Source organism: Myotis daubentonii, chromosome 11, assembly GCF_963259705.1.
Source record: "Myotis daubentonii chromosome 11, mMyoDau2.1, whole genome shotgun sequence".
In the NCBI taxonomy this organism is placed as follows: Eukaryota; Metazoa; Chordata; class Mammalia; order Chiroptera; family Vespertilionidae; genus Myotis; species Myotis daubentonii.
Genome location: NC_081850.1, coordinates 66,396,922 through 66,414,503, shown reverse-complemented (window position 1 = coordinate 66,414,503; position 17,582 = coordinate 66,396,922). Strand labels below are relative to the sequence as shown.

General features: G+C 43.7%; 1 protein-coding gene across 1 annotated transcript in view; it reads right to left on the bottom strand.

Annotated features, from left to right (window-relative positions):
* The window catches only part of TTLL11 (tubulin tyrosine ligase like 11), a 197,399-nt gene that overhangs the window by 103,466 nt on the left and 76,351 nt on the right, over positions 1–17,582 (bottom strand). Inside the window, 2 exon segments of the mRNA XM_059657768.1 lie at positions 6,527–6,642; positions 7,386–7,481. Coding sequence (XP_059513751.1) covers positions 6,527–6,642; positions 7,386–7,481 — 212 coding nt within the window.

Below are 17,582 nucleotides of genomic sequence, written 5' to 3'. Positions count from 1 at the left end.
TCCTGTCTGCTCTCACTAAAACGTGCACGCACATTTTTCTAGTTTGCTGACTGCCATTTAAAACGTGAGAACTTGCAAGGTTCGGAGGAGGGCACAGCGTATCTGAAGCCAGGACACCCAACCTTGGGCAAAGTGCTTCAGCTCCCTGTAGCCTCTGATGATAACAACACTATTGGGTTCTTAACTTTTTGAAATTATGATGAATTTCTGGCCTTTTCTCTAGGAAAAACACACATAAACACAATTTTGTGTAGTTTTGGGGTTCACAGATACCCTTAAATCCTTCCCGTACTCCTGATTAGAAACAAACTCTGGTTTCCTTAGCTTGACATTCAAGGCATCACCTCCGGCCTCTGGGTCTCCATCCCCCTTCCCAGGAGTCCCTCCTCTCTACTAACCCACTTCATACACTCTCTCTCCAGCTGGCTCACATTCCCAGTTTCCCCCATAGAGCCCTGTGCCTGGCCTCCTTCACCAGGGGTGGCCTTCCATCCATTTTCATGCTTCAAATTCTATGCGTCCTTAAACCCATCTCTAGTGCCACCTCCTCTTCGTCAGTTTTTTATTTTTTTTATTTTTTAACTCTTCAGAAAATAATTATTTTCCTACATTTTCCTCCCTTGGCATTTTGTCACACTTTCCACCTCATAGATATTTATGTGTGAGTCTTGCCTCCTCAACTGGCCTGTGAGCTAATTCACTTCTATAGTCTTCTCCCTGGCACACAGTAGGTACTCAATAAAAACTCTAAATAACCAATGCCTGTTTCTCTAATGTACACATGGTATAACTGAAATGCAAGTGGATATGCAAATATTTATCTCCCAGTGTACTAGATTCTTGACTTCGGAGAAATATTCAAAGATGTTTGGAGTCTTGCCACAAAGGAATCCTTAGGAATCAACAAAACCCAAGAATTTCACCAAAATTTCAGCTGTGCACACATGGACAGGCCATTCTCCTGAAAAAAAGTGTTTCCAGAAGAACGCGCTCTGATAAGAAAGGTGATGTTCTACATGTATGAAGGTATATTTAGTTGAGATAGTTTAGAAACCTCTCTTCTAGTGTGGAAGGGATTTCAGTGGGACATACTGCCAATTTAAGGGCAGAGGTCTGGGCTCGGAGGACCTCTGATTAATGTGCTCTCAACAGTCCTCTCCAGGACAGGACAGAATTACCATCCTCCTCGGATGAGCTGGATCTGAAACAAGACAATGGATGAAAGGATGTTCCTGGTGGAAGAAATGAGCCACCAGGCATAGAACAGAGCCACCAAGAGATTCCTTGATCTCTGTTCTCTTAGAATGTCTCGCCTCGCCTAGATTCCATGCGGAATGGACCTCAGGTGGGGATTCACCGAATATGTTGGTTCTCAACATGGCATAGGGGCCATCCTTGGAGTCAAAGTAAGAAGTGGAGCCTGAGCTCCCAGTGAAGCTCTCAGGGAACAACCCTCTCTGCGTCAGGGCAAAAGCTGCCCTGCAGGCTGAGCCCTGCCTGTGTAATAAGCCTGGTTGTTATGGTGACAGGAGGTAAATGAAACTGGGAGAGGAGGGGGAAACGTTACTGTGGGAAAGGGGCCTCTGTGCCTTATATAAGGCAGGTTCCAAAAATACACTTTTGAATAGGAGGCAAGCAGTGTACACCCAGCTCCCAGGCACTGCATGGCATCGTGATAGCAAGAAAATTCCCCCAGAGTTCTCCAAGCCTATCTCTGGCTTCATTTTTATTACTCTGGGGTCCTAACTTATTATGATTCCTGAGAAAGGAATCTGGTTACCAGAAATATCTACATTCCAGAAAAGGAGCAAAATATGAGTAAAATGGCTCCTTCAGGGGGTAAACTGACCTCCCCAAAATTAATCAATTGATGGCATCATCTTGTTTTTAAAGTAATCAGGGAATGCAATTTATTCACTTCTACTTCTGATTGAATTATAAAAAATTTTTTTTTCCAGCTACCCAAATACCTTTTAATAAGGGTGGGGGGGTGGAGAGAAATTTTCTGTTGATTTTCCTGATTTCCCTCCCTTACCTTATGAGCTTAGCTTTGAATTGAAGTAGAAGTTGAAGGTCAATGGAGCATTGTAGCAAAGCGAAGAGAACCCTGGGGTAGAAGTCAGGGGACCCACAGCTCATCTGCTCTGCCTCTAACCAGCTTTATGATTTGGGGCAAGTACTGACCTCCTTCTTAGTTTCATCTTGTATGATTCAGAAACACTATACACACAATTCTTAGGCTGCCCCATAGTTGGTGACGTAGCTGTCACCGTCAGCATAACTATAAAGTCTGACTGGCCACCTGGTGACCTAAAGAACTCGAGTTTGTCTAAGGCTCTCCCCCATGTGTCATTTCATATGATGACTATGACAATCCAGCCCAGGAAATGCCATGATCCCATCTTATAGACAAGATCAGAGAACAAAGCCACTTGGCCAAGCTCCTGGAGCAATGATTGGAGATTGAGGACATCACCCCAGACCTGATGGATGCCATGTCCAGCGACTTGTGGACACTGCTCCTCTGTCAGGGATGCTTAGGAGGAAGATTCCTGAACCAGGAAGTTGACTGGCATGATGGTTTCTAAGGTCCCTTCCAATTCTAATAGTCTGTGCTTCCATCCATAAAATAATGGGGTTAGATTAAACCAAAGGTTTTTAAAACTTCTTGTAGCAAAAAAGCTTCTTTCCCCTCAAATGAAATCTATGGTAGGATGCCAAAATAGAAAACAGATCATTCTGGTTGAAAAAGAGATGGCTTCCACCAAATGCCCATCAAGTGACAAATAAATATAAAATGTGGTCTATCCAAATAATGGAATATTATCTATTTATATTTTTTATTTATATAAAAGCCCACACGACCGGCCGACCAGCCAGTAGCTATGATGCGCACTGACCACCAGGGGGCAGACACTCAGCGCAGGAGCAGAAACCAAGGCACGGAAACATGGAACAGACTGATGAATCTCCGAGGGAAGGGGGGAGGGCAGGAAGAGATTAACCAAGGATCTTATATGCATACGTGCACGGATTCATCCACTGGTAGGCTCCCTCGGCCTGGCCTGTGCCCTCTCGCAGTCCAGGACCCCTCGCTCTTTACTGTCCTCCTGCTCGCTGCTCCTTAGCACTGCTGTGGAGGTGGGAGAGGCTCTTGCCACGGCCACTAGGCTCACCAGCCATGAGCCTGGCTTCTGGCTGAGCTGCGCTCCCCCTGTGGGAGCGCACTGACCACCAGGGGACGGTTCCTGCATTGAGCATCTGCCCCCTGGTGGTCAGTGCGCATCATAGTGACCAGTCGTTCTGGTAGTTCCACTGTAACAGGTTGCTTAGGCTTTTATAATATAGATGTTATCACAGTTCCAAATAGTTCTCATATGACAGCGATTTTATTCCTAACCCAAAAAATAAATATGCCTGGGCCTGTTACATCTTTCTATTTGGAAACAGACGTTTCCATTGGCAACCAACATCAATGCCAAAGTGACCTAGTAGCTTCAGTTTTAGGATATATTATTGGTTTTAAACTCAAAATTCTACTTTAAATATACAGAAAAGATAACAGGAAGTAAGCATTATTTTTTGTTTTTTTAAAATGTTTTAGTAGATAACTTTATTGTTGGGTAGTAAATGAAGCATTATTAAGTGCCTACTATATATTACAAATTTTGCACATTGTTTCATTTAAATGTTATTATCTCCATTTTATAGAAAAGTATACTGAGGCTCAAAACTGCTTTGCAACATCCCCACAGTCAGAATTTGAATCTCAGTCTCTCTAGATCAAGAAAAAGCTTTCAACTATGCCAAAAGGAATCAGCAAGTTCTCGCCCTGGAGAAGGCATGAGGACTGATTTCAGTGCCGCCACGAACATGACTGCAGCCTACAGGCCCCCGAGGTGTGTGAAGATGCATGACGCACAGACACATGCATCCCAGGTCCTTCTAATGCCCCCTCTGCATCTTCTCAGAGGAATTTAGAGATTTGAGCAGTTCAGGCAACTATCTGCCTTTTGCCTTCAGTCTGTGCAGAAAAATGAAGACCCACCTCAGAAGTCTTGCTGACAAAATGACTTAAGAAGGAGCTACTGAGGGACGACTTTTGCTAACAAGATGGAGAGAAAGGCTAGCATACCCTTTGTTTTCAAGGGTTTAGGTCACATCCTATGCAAACACAAAAGCTCTGCCTTCTAAAGGTAACTTCCAGCTGAGAAGTCTATGTGACATCATTTCCTACAGTTGGAGTGACATGGTCTCAGATGTGGACACGGGTGATTCAGTGCAACCCTGTGCCTTTTTTGTGGCCATAAACATGGTGCTTTTCCAAGCTATTCTAAACATTTCTACACAAAGGAGTGGAGGCGAATTTCAGCCTTTTTCTCTGCCTGGAAAAGTTATCAAAAATGATCATAATAATCTCTTGTGTAGAAGTACACCTCAAAAATTACAAAGCGCTTTCATGAACAATCATTGCTGTTTTTTAAAGATGAAATTAAGGGAAATATAAATAATCACACTTAGCTATTAACATATACCCTTAATATTGTAGGTAAGGAAAGGGTGAGATGAAAGAATTTTTATATTAGAATTGAAGTCAGGTTCTTGAAGTTCAAACTGCTCCTGGTTATCAATTAAAAGAAAAGTCAATGCTTTTTAAATTAAAGATGAAGTGCTGCCACTTATGACTTAATAAGTTGTAAATGCCTTTCCCATCCTTCCTAATGGCTCTGTGTCCCACTGCTATTAAAAATCACATCCACAGCTCACGTGAGCTATGCCGAATGCCAGGTGTAGGAGGTAAAGCAAACAACTTAGAACAAGAAAAAGCAAATCACGTTCAGATCCACTTAATGCAAAAATGACTTTGGTGGCAGAGTTTGAGAGGGCTGGGGCCACACAATGGCCTTTGAACTTGTACCCACTGAAGGAACCAGAATGCTAATGTTTCAAGGTCACCTTTAAAAAGCTTGTACCACCATGCCACCAAAATCTCACCACAGCCTTTCAAGACCTAATCTCTACTGGTGAGATCAATAACCATTAGATACTCATCATAGATTTTCGAGAAATGAGTTGTATTGCAATTAATCTGACCAAGCTGCATTAATCTGCCGCTTTTCTTTAAAGATGGCTAAAGAACGCAGCTGCAAGCATGCACACATGGACATTGTCTGGCTGCCGTAGTGTTTGAGTTGCTCCGAGGACTTGGCAGACCTGCCACGCTGTCACTTTAAATGTCTAATGGGTGAAAGCCACATCTGGCAGGCTCGGCCCATGCAAATGAGAGGTGACTGTCCTTGGCTGAGTCTTGCCAACAATGACAGTGTGCACCTCACATGGTGAAGTGCACTATAGAGGGGAACTCAGTCAAGCAGGCACCACCCAGCCTGACTCAGAGTATGTATGACAAACACTCCATCAGAGTGACATTTCCTGCAGGGCAGTGGTGCCAACCATGGCTGCATGGTAGAGTCGCCCAGGGAACCTCAAAAATGTCTGTGGCCAGGCTTCCCGCCCCGGCTAGTGAAAATCAACATCTGTAGAGGGGGCGGTGGGGCGCCTCGCACTGGTGTCTCTGAAAGCTCTCCAGATGATTTGAGAATGCAGCCAAGGGGAGGGCAGTACTGCAGGGTGGTTCTAACAGTATTTGAGCTTGAGCTCAGTTGGTGAGGGGCTGCAGTCCAGGAACCTGCAAAACACCACTTGCTTAGGGAAGTCAGCATTCCTCACAGCCTTGAACCATAGCTGACAAGCGCTTTACTTGTCTGGGAGCATTTGGGTCGATCTCATTTGCCGGGGGTACGGGGAGTGCTATTTGAAATGCCTGTCTTTGATTTTTCTGCCTAAAACCACCACAGTGATATTTACTCAACCCTTATTTTGTGGAAGCCAGGAATTTAGGGAAAGCAAAACAAACAAAATACTCAAGTGAAATGTCATTCATTTCAGGGGTGATTCCATGGGAGGGGGGCATGCTTTCACCAACATCCCAATATGACATTCACGGGGTAGGTGGGACTGACAGGAACTATAACTGTTGTGAATATTATAGAAGCACCAGAAGTCAATAAATTGGCTCGACAAATATTGACATGAAAAGTTTATACTGCAGAGAGTGCAGCCATCGTGAAGAAAATAAAAAGGAAGCAATCTTTACTCACCACGTCCATGGTACCTATGGCCCTCTTTTGATTGGTTTTACTCTCTCCCTCTGCTTGAGGATTTCAAAGAGGAGCACCACGTGAACAGTGGTGGGCAAGAGGAGACCCCGTCACTAGCGGGAAGTGGGCTTTTAGTGAGACTTTCAGATTCAGATAACAGCTAGCTAGAAATTCATGGGCATGTCTCCATCTCCCGAGTCACTATGTTTGGAGCCTGATATTCATAAATGAAAAAATGATTCATTCGATTATTTCATATGTAAATCTTACTCATGACGTTAACATGTTCCAAGAACTTAACTTACCTGCTGCATAGGGCATGGGGAGCAGTGTTGATAGAAATAGATGATACAAAAAGCACTTACTGGTTCTCTCTTTTCTTCCTCAGTGGGTCCATGAGGCGCAGGGTGTCTCTGATCACGGCCACTTTCACCTCCTCATCGACAAGGCTGGGGACATTTTCAAACACCCCTGGAGAAAGCTTGAATGGTAAGAATTCCATGTTACAGTGGAGAGACTCAGGGATTCAGTATTAAGTGACTGTCAGTACCCAGTGGTCGAGTTTGCTTATGTTAACTAGATAAGAATATTTTAAAGGCTCCCTGTATATGACCTTAAAAAAATGTCAGTTTCCTCTTACAAATTAACAAAATGCATGAGGAGGAAGAATAGTAGTATTTTTTTATTATTACAATTATACATGCTCACTGTAGAAAATTTAGAGATATCGAAATGAGTTAAGAAAATTAAAAGAATCCACATAATCCCCCTAAAACCTATTACTAGTATTTGGTGTATTTCCTTCCAGTCTTTTTAATATATTTTTTTCGGGGGGGGGGGGATATAACCACTATTAAATGTACTATTTATCTTAGTGATTCAAGCATGTCGACATGGCTAAATCATATTCATAGAATTTCAATTAGTTCATCTCCCGAGGCTAATTAGTTCATGTCAAAACTGATGGAAAGGCTCAGCTGCTTCTACATTTCCAGATCTTAAAAATGGGAAGAACAGCATGCTGGGAAATTACCACAGGTCGGATAGGTCTTACATTAATAGACTATGTTCAGAGCTCAACAAAACTGCAGTTATTTAGACTCGAACAGAACTTTGCTGTGCATATTTGGGAATGCTGAATCTTGTTTAGCCAAGTGAGTAATATGAGAGCAGAAACATCCAGCTGTACAGCAATATATTCAATGAGATACTCAAAAGACTTACTTCTTGCTCATGTTCAATTCTCATGCTGGGATTTGCATTAACTTCAAGTAGTATAGGCTTCAGATTTTTCATTAGAAGAATGTCAAAGCCTAAAATCTGCACAGGATAAAAATAATTCAGAATTACTCCCTCTAGCTGCAATTTCTTTTCAGGAATTGGGGTTGGTGTAAAGGTCAGTAAAGTGAAAATAAATTGAAATGTGGCCCCCAACCTGGGCCTTGACCCTGGCTTCTCTTGTCCGCAGCCCCTCTTCCTCTGGGCATACTTGTCAAGCCAAATGGACAGCAGAACATTTTATAGGAGCCTTGATAATGGGATGAGTTCCCACAGTGCATTGCAGCACTATCACCATCATCTGAAGTGCTACCGATGATGACCTCTTTCTTCTTTAACAGGTTTTTCATTATGTTAAGGATCAGTAGTAGTCCATCAACTTCTCCCTCTCCTTTTGTTCTCCTCTATTAAGTTGCTTCTTAGCTAGATCTCTGAAAACCCAAGGCTACCTTTGTTAACCTTGGGTGTATATCAGTATCACTTAAGGACCCCTTTCACAACCTCTGTGCATCCCCAATCCACACCTCTGAGTCAGGATCTTCCAGATTGGAACGCAGGCAAATGTATTTTGAATAACAAATTCCCCTGATGACTCTGATATACCATCTTAGCTAAGGAGAAAGGAATATTTATTAAGCACCTACTAGGCACCAGTAACTTCATCATCTCATTTAATCCACGTGACAGTGTATTTGAGGTAGAGATTATACTCTCCATGAAGCAGAAACTGAGTCTCAGAAAGGCCAATGGATTTACCCAAGACTGCCTCCCTAGTAAGTGACAGAGCCGAATTTCACACCCAACCAGGACAGGCTACATAATTTGTGGGACCGAATGCAAGATGCAAACACAAAGCTCCTTGTTCAAAAAGTATTAACAATGTCACAATAGTGAGAACAGAGCACGAAACCAGGCACGGAGCCCTTCTGACCATGGGGCACTGGGTGATTGCGCAGATCACATGCTCACGAATCTGGCCCCCACCCAGAGCTAACTCCAAAAGCTAACCATTTGTTGGCCAGCTGCCCTTGAACCCAGCATGCTGACTTGGTGAGGCTTTCTCCTCTTCTAGCCTCTTTCAATTCCTTACAAGGCCTAAGCCACCCGTGCATCTGCCTGAAACAACCCTTCACCTAGATAATTCCTCCTCATCCTTGAGATCACAGGTCCTAATTAGATTCAGACTCAGACAGTGAGGATGTCAGGCTCTTAAGAGACCTCTCATTATCTCTACCGGAGGTGATAAGATAGAAAGCTTATAACATAATTGATGCAATCCCAAAGTTTCAAAAAATAATGTGGAGAATAAAGGAGAGAAAAGAAAAAGATATAGCTGCACCCTCCTCTGTAGACTCAAGGAGACGGGGTGGGGTGGGGTGGGGTGGGGGGAATTCATTTACTTGTCTAGATAGAATATGTATCAGTTAAATGATAATTATTAAACTGTGGCTTTATCCTTATTAATGAAATCAGAGCCTAACTGACCATTTGGGGGGATAATTCAAGACAAGGTTATTCTTCAAAGAAGGGCAATAAGGATGAGAAGCTGGGAAAAGTCATCCTCTATTTTTCTTTCCCTGGTCATGAAACGAAAAAAATGGTAATCCAGTAGAAAATGTTACATGTATTATAGATCTGCTTAATAATATATGACAAGTGGATATGAGTGATGAGGCCTTTAAGAGACTCTGGTGACATCATCCGTCTAACTTCAGACCTGGTCTGAGACATGTGATGTGGATGAGGCCACAGGGAATGGCGGGCTGCAGTACCAACGTTTATCATCCTTGGTCATCAACGTTTATTTTTTGCTACATCTTAGAAGTTTGGATTCCCACTCTCTCCGCCTGCTGGGCTCATTACAGTTCAACACACAGCGGTTTCGTGAATGTAAAGCTATAGAATGTTGGAGAAGGGGTGACAAAACCTCATCAGCCATACTGACCTGAACCTGCCAGTGGCGTATTTTCCAGAACCCAAACTTTGGGGCTTGTAATTGAAGATGGTGGATGCATGTAGTTGAAAAATGGTTTGGAGTCAGAAAGGCCTAGGCTGCAATTCCAGCTCAGTCTCTCATTCTAGTTAAACAACTCTCGGTATGGTGCTTAGCCTCTAGGAGCTCATTTACCTTGTTTATACTAGTAAATGGAGATAACAGTGGCTACCTTGCCGGGCAGTTGATCATGGAAGGAAAAGGTACCTAGGACTATGTTCATCATACAGGAGGTATGATGACTCAACATATGCTGACTCCCTTTCCAGTTTCCTACTCGTCTCACTGACAGGAAATGGCATCGGTGGCTTTGGAGTCCAGAGAAGCTAATTTCAAATTTTAGTTTTGCCTTTAACTTGTGTATCTACAGGCAAGTTCCTTAGCAGCTCTAAGCTCCAGTTTCCTCACCTGTAAAATGGGAATAAGAACAGTCCTTACCTTAGTTCATTCATATGTAAAATAGCTATTGAAATGCTCCCTATGTCCTGGAACTATTTTAGCTTCTGGAAATACAGTGATGAACTAGACCAAGTCCCTGCCCTCATGAAGCAGGGAAGCAGGACCAAATAAAGACAGAATGTATTTTGCACAGTGCCTGACTGTAAATATTCAATGAAAGTCAGCTTTAGTATATGTATTTTTTCACAAGATCAAGGAAATATGAGTTGTTTTCTTTTCAAAAGTTCAATAAAATATGTTGCACCAATGGATCTCAATAAACAGAATCATAGAACGGAAAGGAGCTTAGAGTGGATCTTGTCGTAAAATCCAAGAATGATGAGCTGGCAAAAAATTGGGATTTACTTGATCCAGTGTTTTTCAAAACGGGGTGTTTTTCTTTCTGGGAAAGCACTGGAGAGGCCAGATCAGATCAACTTTTACCTATATTCCATACTGGGGTTCCTAGGGAAAAAATTCCATTGAAAAAAAATTACTAATCTAGTCTAATACCTGTGTTGTGCAGACCAGAAACCTGCAGCTTAGAAAGGGGGAGGCCTCTCTCTGGTTCCATGGAAGAGCAGGAATTGTCAAATGGTAAGAGAGAGAGAGAAGAGAGAGACCTTTTCAATTATGTGATACTCTGCCCTCCTCCAAGTAATTCAGTCAGCACGTATGTGTTGCTCACCTCCTACTTGAGGGGTCCCTGGGGATTCAAAGATCTCTAGCCTTCATCTCTGACTTCTGGTAGCTTCCAAAGTTGGGGAGAACACTAATGTGAAGGCTCCAAGCTACATTCCAAGGAGAGGGGATTCTTTCCTGAGATCCAAAACTACACATCCTCCTGCATCCAGGGCATTCCAACTGAGGTCCCAGGCTCCTCAAATCAAACATCTCCAAGCTCACTATCTGTGATCGGCAACCTCTAAGGTCCCAATGACCCCGACCTCCAGGTGTTCATGCCTTTGCATAATCCCCTCTCTTTGAGTGTGGACTGAACCTGGTGATTTCTTTCTAATAATACAAGGCAGAAATGATGGGATGTCACTACCAATATTGGGTTATAAACTATCGTGACTTCCACCTTGGCATGCATTCCCTTAACTCTCTTGCTCGCTTACACTGAGGGAGGCCAGCCTCTGTGTTGTGAGCTGCCCAATGGAGAGGTCCAGGTGGGACAACAGGCGGGGGCAGGAAGCGGGGACCTGAGCCAGCAGCCATATGAGTGAGCTTGAAAGAGGAACTCTTCCCAGTAAAGCCTTGGGATGACTGCAGTCCTGGCAACATGCTCACTGCAGCCTTGTGAGAGACTTTGAGCCACAGGCAGTTGGCTAGGCCTAGACAGAAACTGCGAGACAATAGTTTACTAGTTTAAGCTGCTAAGTTTGGGGGTAATTTGTTACACAGCAATAGATTATTAACATACCATCTTTCTAAAGTCAACTTTGCCCCGGGTATTCCTTATCCACCCAATCACACAAGCCAAAAATTTCTCCTTCATCCTTTCTATCTACCTGCACACCAACTATTGCACATTCTACCTCCCAAGAACTGTCTAGATCTGCCTCTCCTCACTGCTCCTAGTCTGGATTAGGTCTGCACCATCTTGCACTGGGACTTTCCCATTTGTTTCCCTGATCCCAAACTCACCCCTCTAATTCAGCAGGCACAGGGGGCTGACACAGTATTTTTATAAAATGCAATTAGAATATCAACACTCCTCTGCCTAAAATCCCCACCTACAGAATGAAGTCCACATTCCACAGCATGGCCTACAATTTCCTCTATGATCTGGCATCTGTCTCACACTCAGCTTTATTTTCCCCCACTCACTACTGCACATCTCAGGCTCCAACTGTGCCGAACTACGAGTAGTTCTAGAATGCTTTACTCCCCTCTGCCTTTATACTATTTTGCCTGGGAGACAATTTTACTTATCAAATATTTAATGAGCACCTACTAAATACTAGGTACTGTTCTAGGCACTGGGGATAAGGCAGTGAACAAGGCAAAGGATGTTTTAACATCCTGCCCTTTTGGAGCTTACATTCCAGTGTAGAGAGACACACAACATGGGAATTATGAACTAATGCAAGGTAAGAACATTGAGTGTAACAGTGGGAGAAAGGGAGGGTCTGGTGGTTTAGATAGGGATGGTTAGGGAAGTCCTTTCTAAGGTGACATTCGTCATCCCACTGTCTTCTGACTTGTATAGTTTCTGATGTGAACTTTTTGGTTACATTAAGTGGTTACATTTTAAAGCCTATTTGTAAGAGTTGCTTATGGAATGGATATAGAAAGGAGGAAAAATAATTACTAAGGATGACTCTGAACACAATGTGTGTTTATTTTCTCTCTAGCTGCTTTTAAATTTTCTTATCATCATTGGTGTTCCATAATTTAATTATGATAAGCCTTGAGCGTGCATGTGTGTGTATGTGTATGTATCCTACTTGGAGCTTCTCAAGCTTCTTCAAGAGCTGCTTATGGAACTGTGGGGTTTATATTTTTGTCAAATTTGGAAATCTTTGGCCATTTCTTTAAACATTTTTCTGTATATTCCTTGTCTCTTCTGCTCAGGGAACTCCAATTATACATGTTAGACCACCTGCTATTGTACTACAGGTCACTGATGGTCTGTTCATTTATTTTTCCTGCCATTTTCCTATCTCTGTTTCATTTTGGATACATTCTATTGCTATGTCTTCAAGTTCACTGATCATTTTTCCTTCAGTGTCTAATTTGTTGTTAATCCCTTCCAGTGAAATACTCATTTCAGTCATTGTATTTTCCTCTCAAGAAGTTCCATTTTGGTTCTTTTTACTAGTAATAAGTTCCATTTTCTCTTCATTAAGCTCATATTTTCTTTAAAAATTTTGTACATAATCATACACCTTAGCTCCCTCCTTTTCAGAATTCTGCTCACAGAATTCCAGCCACCTCAGCCTTCCCAAAATTTGATTTCCATTTCCTCAACTCATTGAGGTCACAGGGGTCTGTTTAGGTTTTTCTCTCCCTGGGCCCATGTTCCAGAAATTGCCCCAAACAGAAAACCAAGGCCACTATAGTTTTATTCCCTTCTTCCTCAGGGATCCCAGTGCTGGGCTGTCTATTGTTCAAAGTCTTAAAACAGTTATTTCATGCATTTTGTCTGGTATTATACTTGTTTGCAGGGGGTTAGGTCCAGTCCTTTTTTTCTTTTTTTAATGTATTGGTTTTGTATGTATAGGTCCAGTCTTTGTTACTCCATCATGACCAAAAGCAAAAGTCTCAAGAGGTGATATATGAACAGGGACTGAATGAAGTGAGCAAATAAGTGATTTGGAGAGCTAAGCTAAAGCACTTCAGGCTGAATGAACAACAAGAACAAAGGCCACTTTTGAAGAACAGCAAGGAGCAAGAGTGAGAGTGAGGAGTAGGAGATGAGGTCAGGTAAAAAGACAATGGACAAATCATGCAGCATCTTGTAGGCCATGGTAAGGAGCCAGGATTTTAAATGCAACGAGAACACTTATTGGTGAGTTTGCACAAGGGAAGTAATTTGATCTGACATGTTTTAAAAGAATCACTTTGGTTACAGTGAGAAAAGGAGGCTATAGATATAAGAGTGGAAATAGGGGCATCAACTAGGAGGCTACTGCTGTGGTATAAGTGCAAGGTGATGGCTGCCTAGACTGTGATAGTGGCAGTGGAGCTGGTTAGAAGTGGTTACATTTTAAAGCCCATTTGCAAGAGTTGCTTATGGAATGCATGTAGAAAGGAGGAAAAATAATAACTAAGGATGACTCCGATTTTTGTTCTGAGCAACTAATTGAATGCTATTCATGTACTGAAGCAGGAAAGACAATGGAGAGTTGTTTCAAGAGGGAAATCAAGAGTTTAATTTTGGACATGTCAAGTGGGAGATGCCCACTAGAAATCCAAGAAAGAAGATTAAGTGTGCAGTTGGTTATACCAGTTTGGAGCTCAAGGAGAGGTCAAGACTGGAAATACAAATTTAGGAGTCAAGGGTACATAGCTGATCCTTAAAAGCCCTGGGGCTGGATGATATCAGAGAGTGATTGTAGATAAGAGGGGAGTATTGAGTCCTGGGAATCTCCAACACTGACAGGTCCAGAGGAAGGGGCTGAGAGGCAGGAGGGAAACCGGGAAAGCATGGTGTCCCTCACCTTTTCCTGCTTGGTGAATTCTTCATGCTGTAAGCTCCTGCTTAAGCATCTCCTACTCTGAGCAGCCTTCCCTGATTGAGTTAGGTAGTTAGTGACTCCCTTTTCTGTGCTCTCCCAGCATTCTGCACGTACCCTCTTGCAGCATTTATTACAAGGAATTGTAATTCCCACATATTGGTCTTCCCCACTCTGCTGTGTACCACTTAAGGGCACATCCATACCCACATACCCCACAACTAGCTCGTCTCAGTGAGTACCCAGGGCGTATGTGAGAGTCCAAAGGGAAAAAAAAGCCCAATATCAGAAGTGGTCAAGGAAGGCTTAACAGAGAAGGTGGAATTTGAGCAGTATCTTGTTGGAAAGCATTGGATTTCTTCCAACAAAATTACAAGAATAGGAGAGAGCATGGCAGGCCAAGACAGAAGAGAACAAACACAAATTATGTCCAAGAGACAGGAATTGGCTCTATTTGGTGAGCCTGCAAGGTTCAGGAAGCGTATAGGGAAGTGAGGTTGGAGCCAGGCTGCGAGGCAACCAACACTAGGCTAAGGACTTGGTTCTTAAACTAGGTTCCTAGGAACACTGGTGTTCCATTATGTTTAAAATATGACCATTTCATGGTTTCATATAACCTCAAGGCGCTTCCTCAGAGACAATTTTGAGAACTGTTGTTATAAATAACAAGTGGTATAATAATTAAAACTGTCATTTATTAAGTGTTTACTGTGCCAAATGTTCCATGTGGCTTTCTCTCATTCAATCTTACAACAGTTTTGTGAGGTAGACACAAATAGTATCTCTACTTGCAGATAAGGAAATTGGGGTAAAGAGAGGTTAACTTGCTAAGCTTGCAGCTAGAAGTGCTGGAAGGAGGAGATGGGATTAGCTCAAACCCAGGGCATCTGAGAACGAAACCCAAGGCCTTGCAAGACCACTAGACTGTTTCTTCCCCTCCTTCCCATGGGCTGTCTGGGGCTGAAGTGGGAGGAAGAAGTCACAAGAACAATGAAGAAAGAGGAGAAGCACCTGAGGATCTAGGGAAGGTGTCTCCTCCAGACATGGGGGGGGGGGGGGGGTTGGGGGGGAGGTCACGGCCAAGGAGAGAATTAGACACGGAGCTATAGGCAGATAGAGACCGAGCAATGGAATTGGAATAGGATGTTCTTGAACGCTGAGCTGGAAACTTTCCCTCTGCCTGTGCATTTCTGCCACATGAATCATCTATACCCAGACAGACCTCACTGTTTAAGCCAAGGTCACACTTCTGCCCTCAAGAAGACTGACATGAAGATATGTTGCTGGGGGCGGCCAGGGAAATGACAGGGGGAAAGGCCAGAATGACAGGGCGGCCACGTTCCTAGGCAACACATTACAGGAAACCTGCCCACAGCCCGAGCTATGCCAGCAGCTGCTATGGACCATCACGATTTCCCAAGTAGTTATTGTGGCTATGATTGGAAAGGGGTCACAGTCACATGTTTAAGATAAATGTAATTTTATTGGCTGGGGTTTATGTCCTGGAATGCTGCAGTCGGGGCCAGGCCCAAGCTACAAGTAAAAGAGGCTTCATAGCAAAGAAATAATGCATCATACTGCACATGCACAGAACATTATTACAGTTTGCAGAGCCCTGCATAATCTTCATCTCATGTGAGTTGGGCAACAAGCCTGAAAGGTAGTTGAGGAAACTGAGGCACAGAGAAATTAAGTGACTTATGCAACATCACACAGCAAGTCAATGGCAGAACCATATGTTGTCCCCAAATCTTTGGGTTCCAAGTTAATTCAGGTGTATGAAACTCAAACTAATAAGTGTTTTAACAAGTGATACGAATAAAAAAAGCAAGAGAGAACTCCAAGGAGAAAGGATAATATTTTGTCAATTGCTGTGAGTCTGAAATGTGTGGTGACCACATTTCAAATACCTAACACTTTCTAGTCGTCAAAGCCTTTTCACCTACATTACTTCACAACGCTGGTAGGGAGGCAGGTAGGGAAGTAAGTGGTCATTCACAGAGAAACAGAGGCCCAAGAGCTCCCCCTGGAGTTTACTTCTGGTACTGTGCTCCTCCCCTGCCCCAGGCCTGGAAGCATTTAGTGTGGTCAAGCAATAGAAAATGGTCACAGGACTGTGGTTCCATTTGCTAGATGTGATCTGTCCAAACCAGTGGCTCTCTCCCTGCCTGCCCTCTAGTTCCCCACAGCTTGGGCCCCTGGTTCCACCCCAATGGCCGCCCAGGCCGCTTGTCCACAGCAAGACAACCGCCCTGACCCTCCACCCTGCACTCTCACTGTGCCAGGGCTCTGTGGCTTGGCGATGCAGGCCAGGCCCACATGATACTCCTGGAATAGATGTCATGGCCAAACAGATGTGACCACACAGTCCCCCGGGATGACCCCTGGATGCCTCCACGTTGCAACTGTCCCCTTTGCCCTAACGTATTGATGGCTCCGGCCAGGCCCTGTTTTTTCTGGTGCTACCTCTAGGTTCTGCCCACTGACCCTTACTAATGCCATAAGCTACATACCTGATGGCTGAGCTGGACATCCTGCCTGGGAACCAAAGCCTGGGAGTCCAAGAGCCTACGGACAGGTCTCTGGATGACAATTAGCCCCTCCTGAAACTGATCATTGCCTGAATTCCCTCCCTCCCCAAAGGGTTCCCCCAGCCTGCCTGAAAATCCTGCTGACTGGTGCCCAGCGCCTGCAGTAGCTTCCGTGGAGTGGAGTCTCCCTGCCCGCTCCGGGACCAGCCTCCTCTCCAGCTGTTACTTCCCTGTCACAGTTTTAGACAGAGGACTAGAAACAACCCTAGTGTTCATTGACAGGAGAACTGATGAACAAACTGCTCACTCACAATGGGCTGTGCAGCAGTGGGAATGAAACGGCACCAGCGATTCCCATGAACACGCATGGAAAGAATGTTACTGTGTCTACACACCTTACAACAGTTCTTATAAAGCTCAAAAGCAAGCAAAGCAAACAATACGTTGTTTAGAAATACATTCAGGGCACTGTAAATATTTTTAAAGCAAGGAAGTGATAAACATAAAATTCAGGATAATGGTTGCTTCGGGGGTCAGAATGGGATGGGGAGCAGCATGGTAATTGGAACTCTGGGGTTGGGAGGTGGGTTGGGGATGATTATTTTGTTGCTCTGCCTCATAGCTTTCATATATGTCCGTATATTATTTTTTATATACAACTGCTGCAAGATACTTTAAAAGATTAGATGGAGAGGGTCCCAGACTCCATCTTATTACCTCCTTCCCATTCTGGTTTAGGAAACTGTGTCTTCTGGGTGCCATGGCTCCACTCCACCCTACCCCCACCCCCTTGCCGTCCTCACCTTCACAGCCAAATGACCTGAAAGAATGCTCTACCCTCATCCTCATTTCCTTCCCTACCACACTCTGGCTCAGTCCCCTAAATTCTGACCCCTGTCTCATCACACCACTGTCTCACTAGCAGCTCAGACAGTGCCCGGCCCCCTACTCATTGCAGAAAGAAAGAATGCATAAATGAATGGCAGGCACTGTGGTT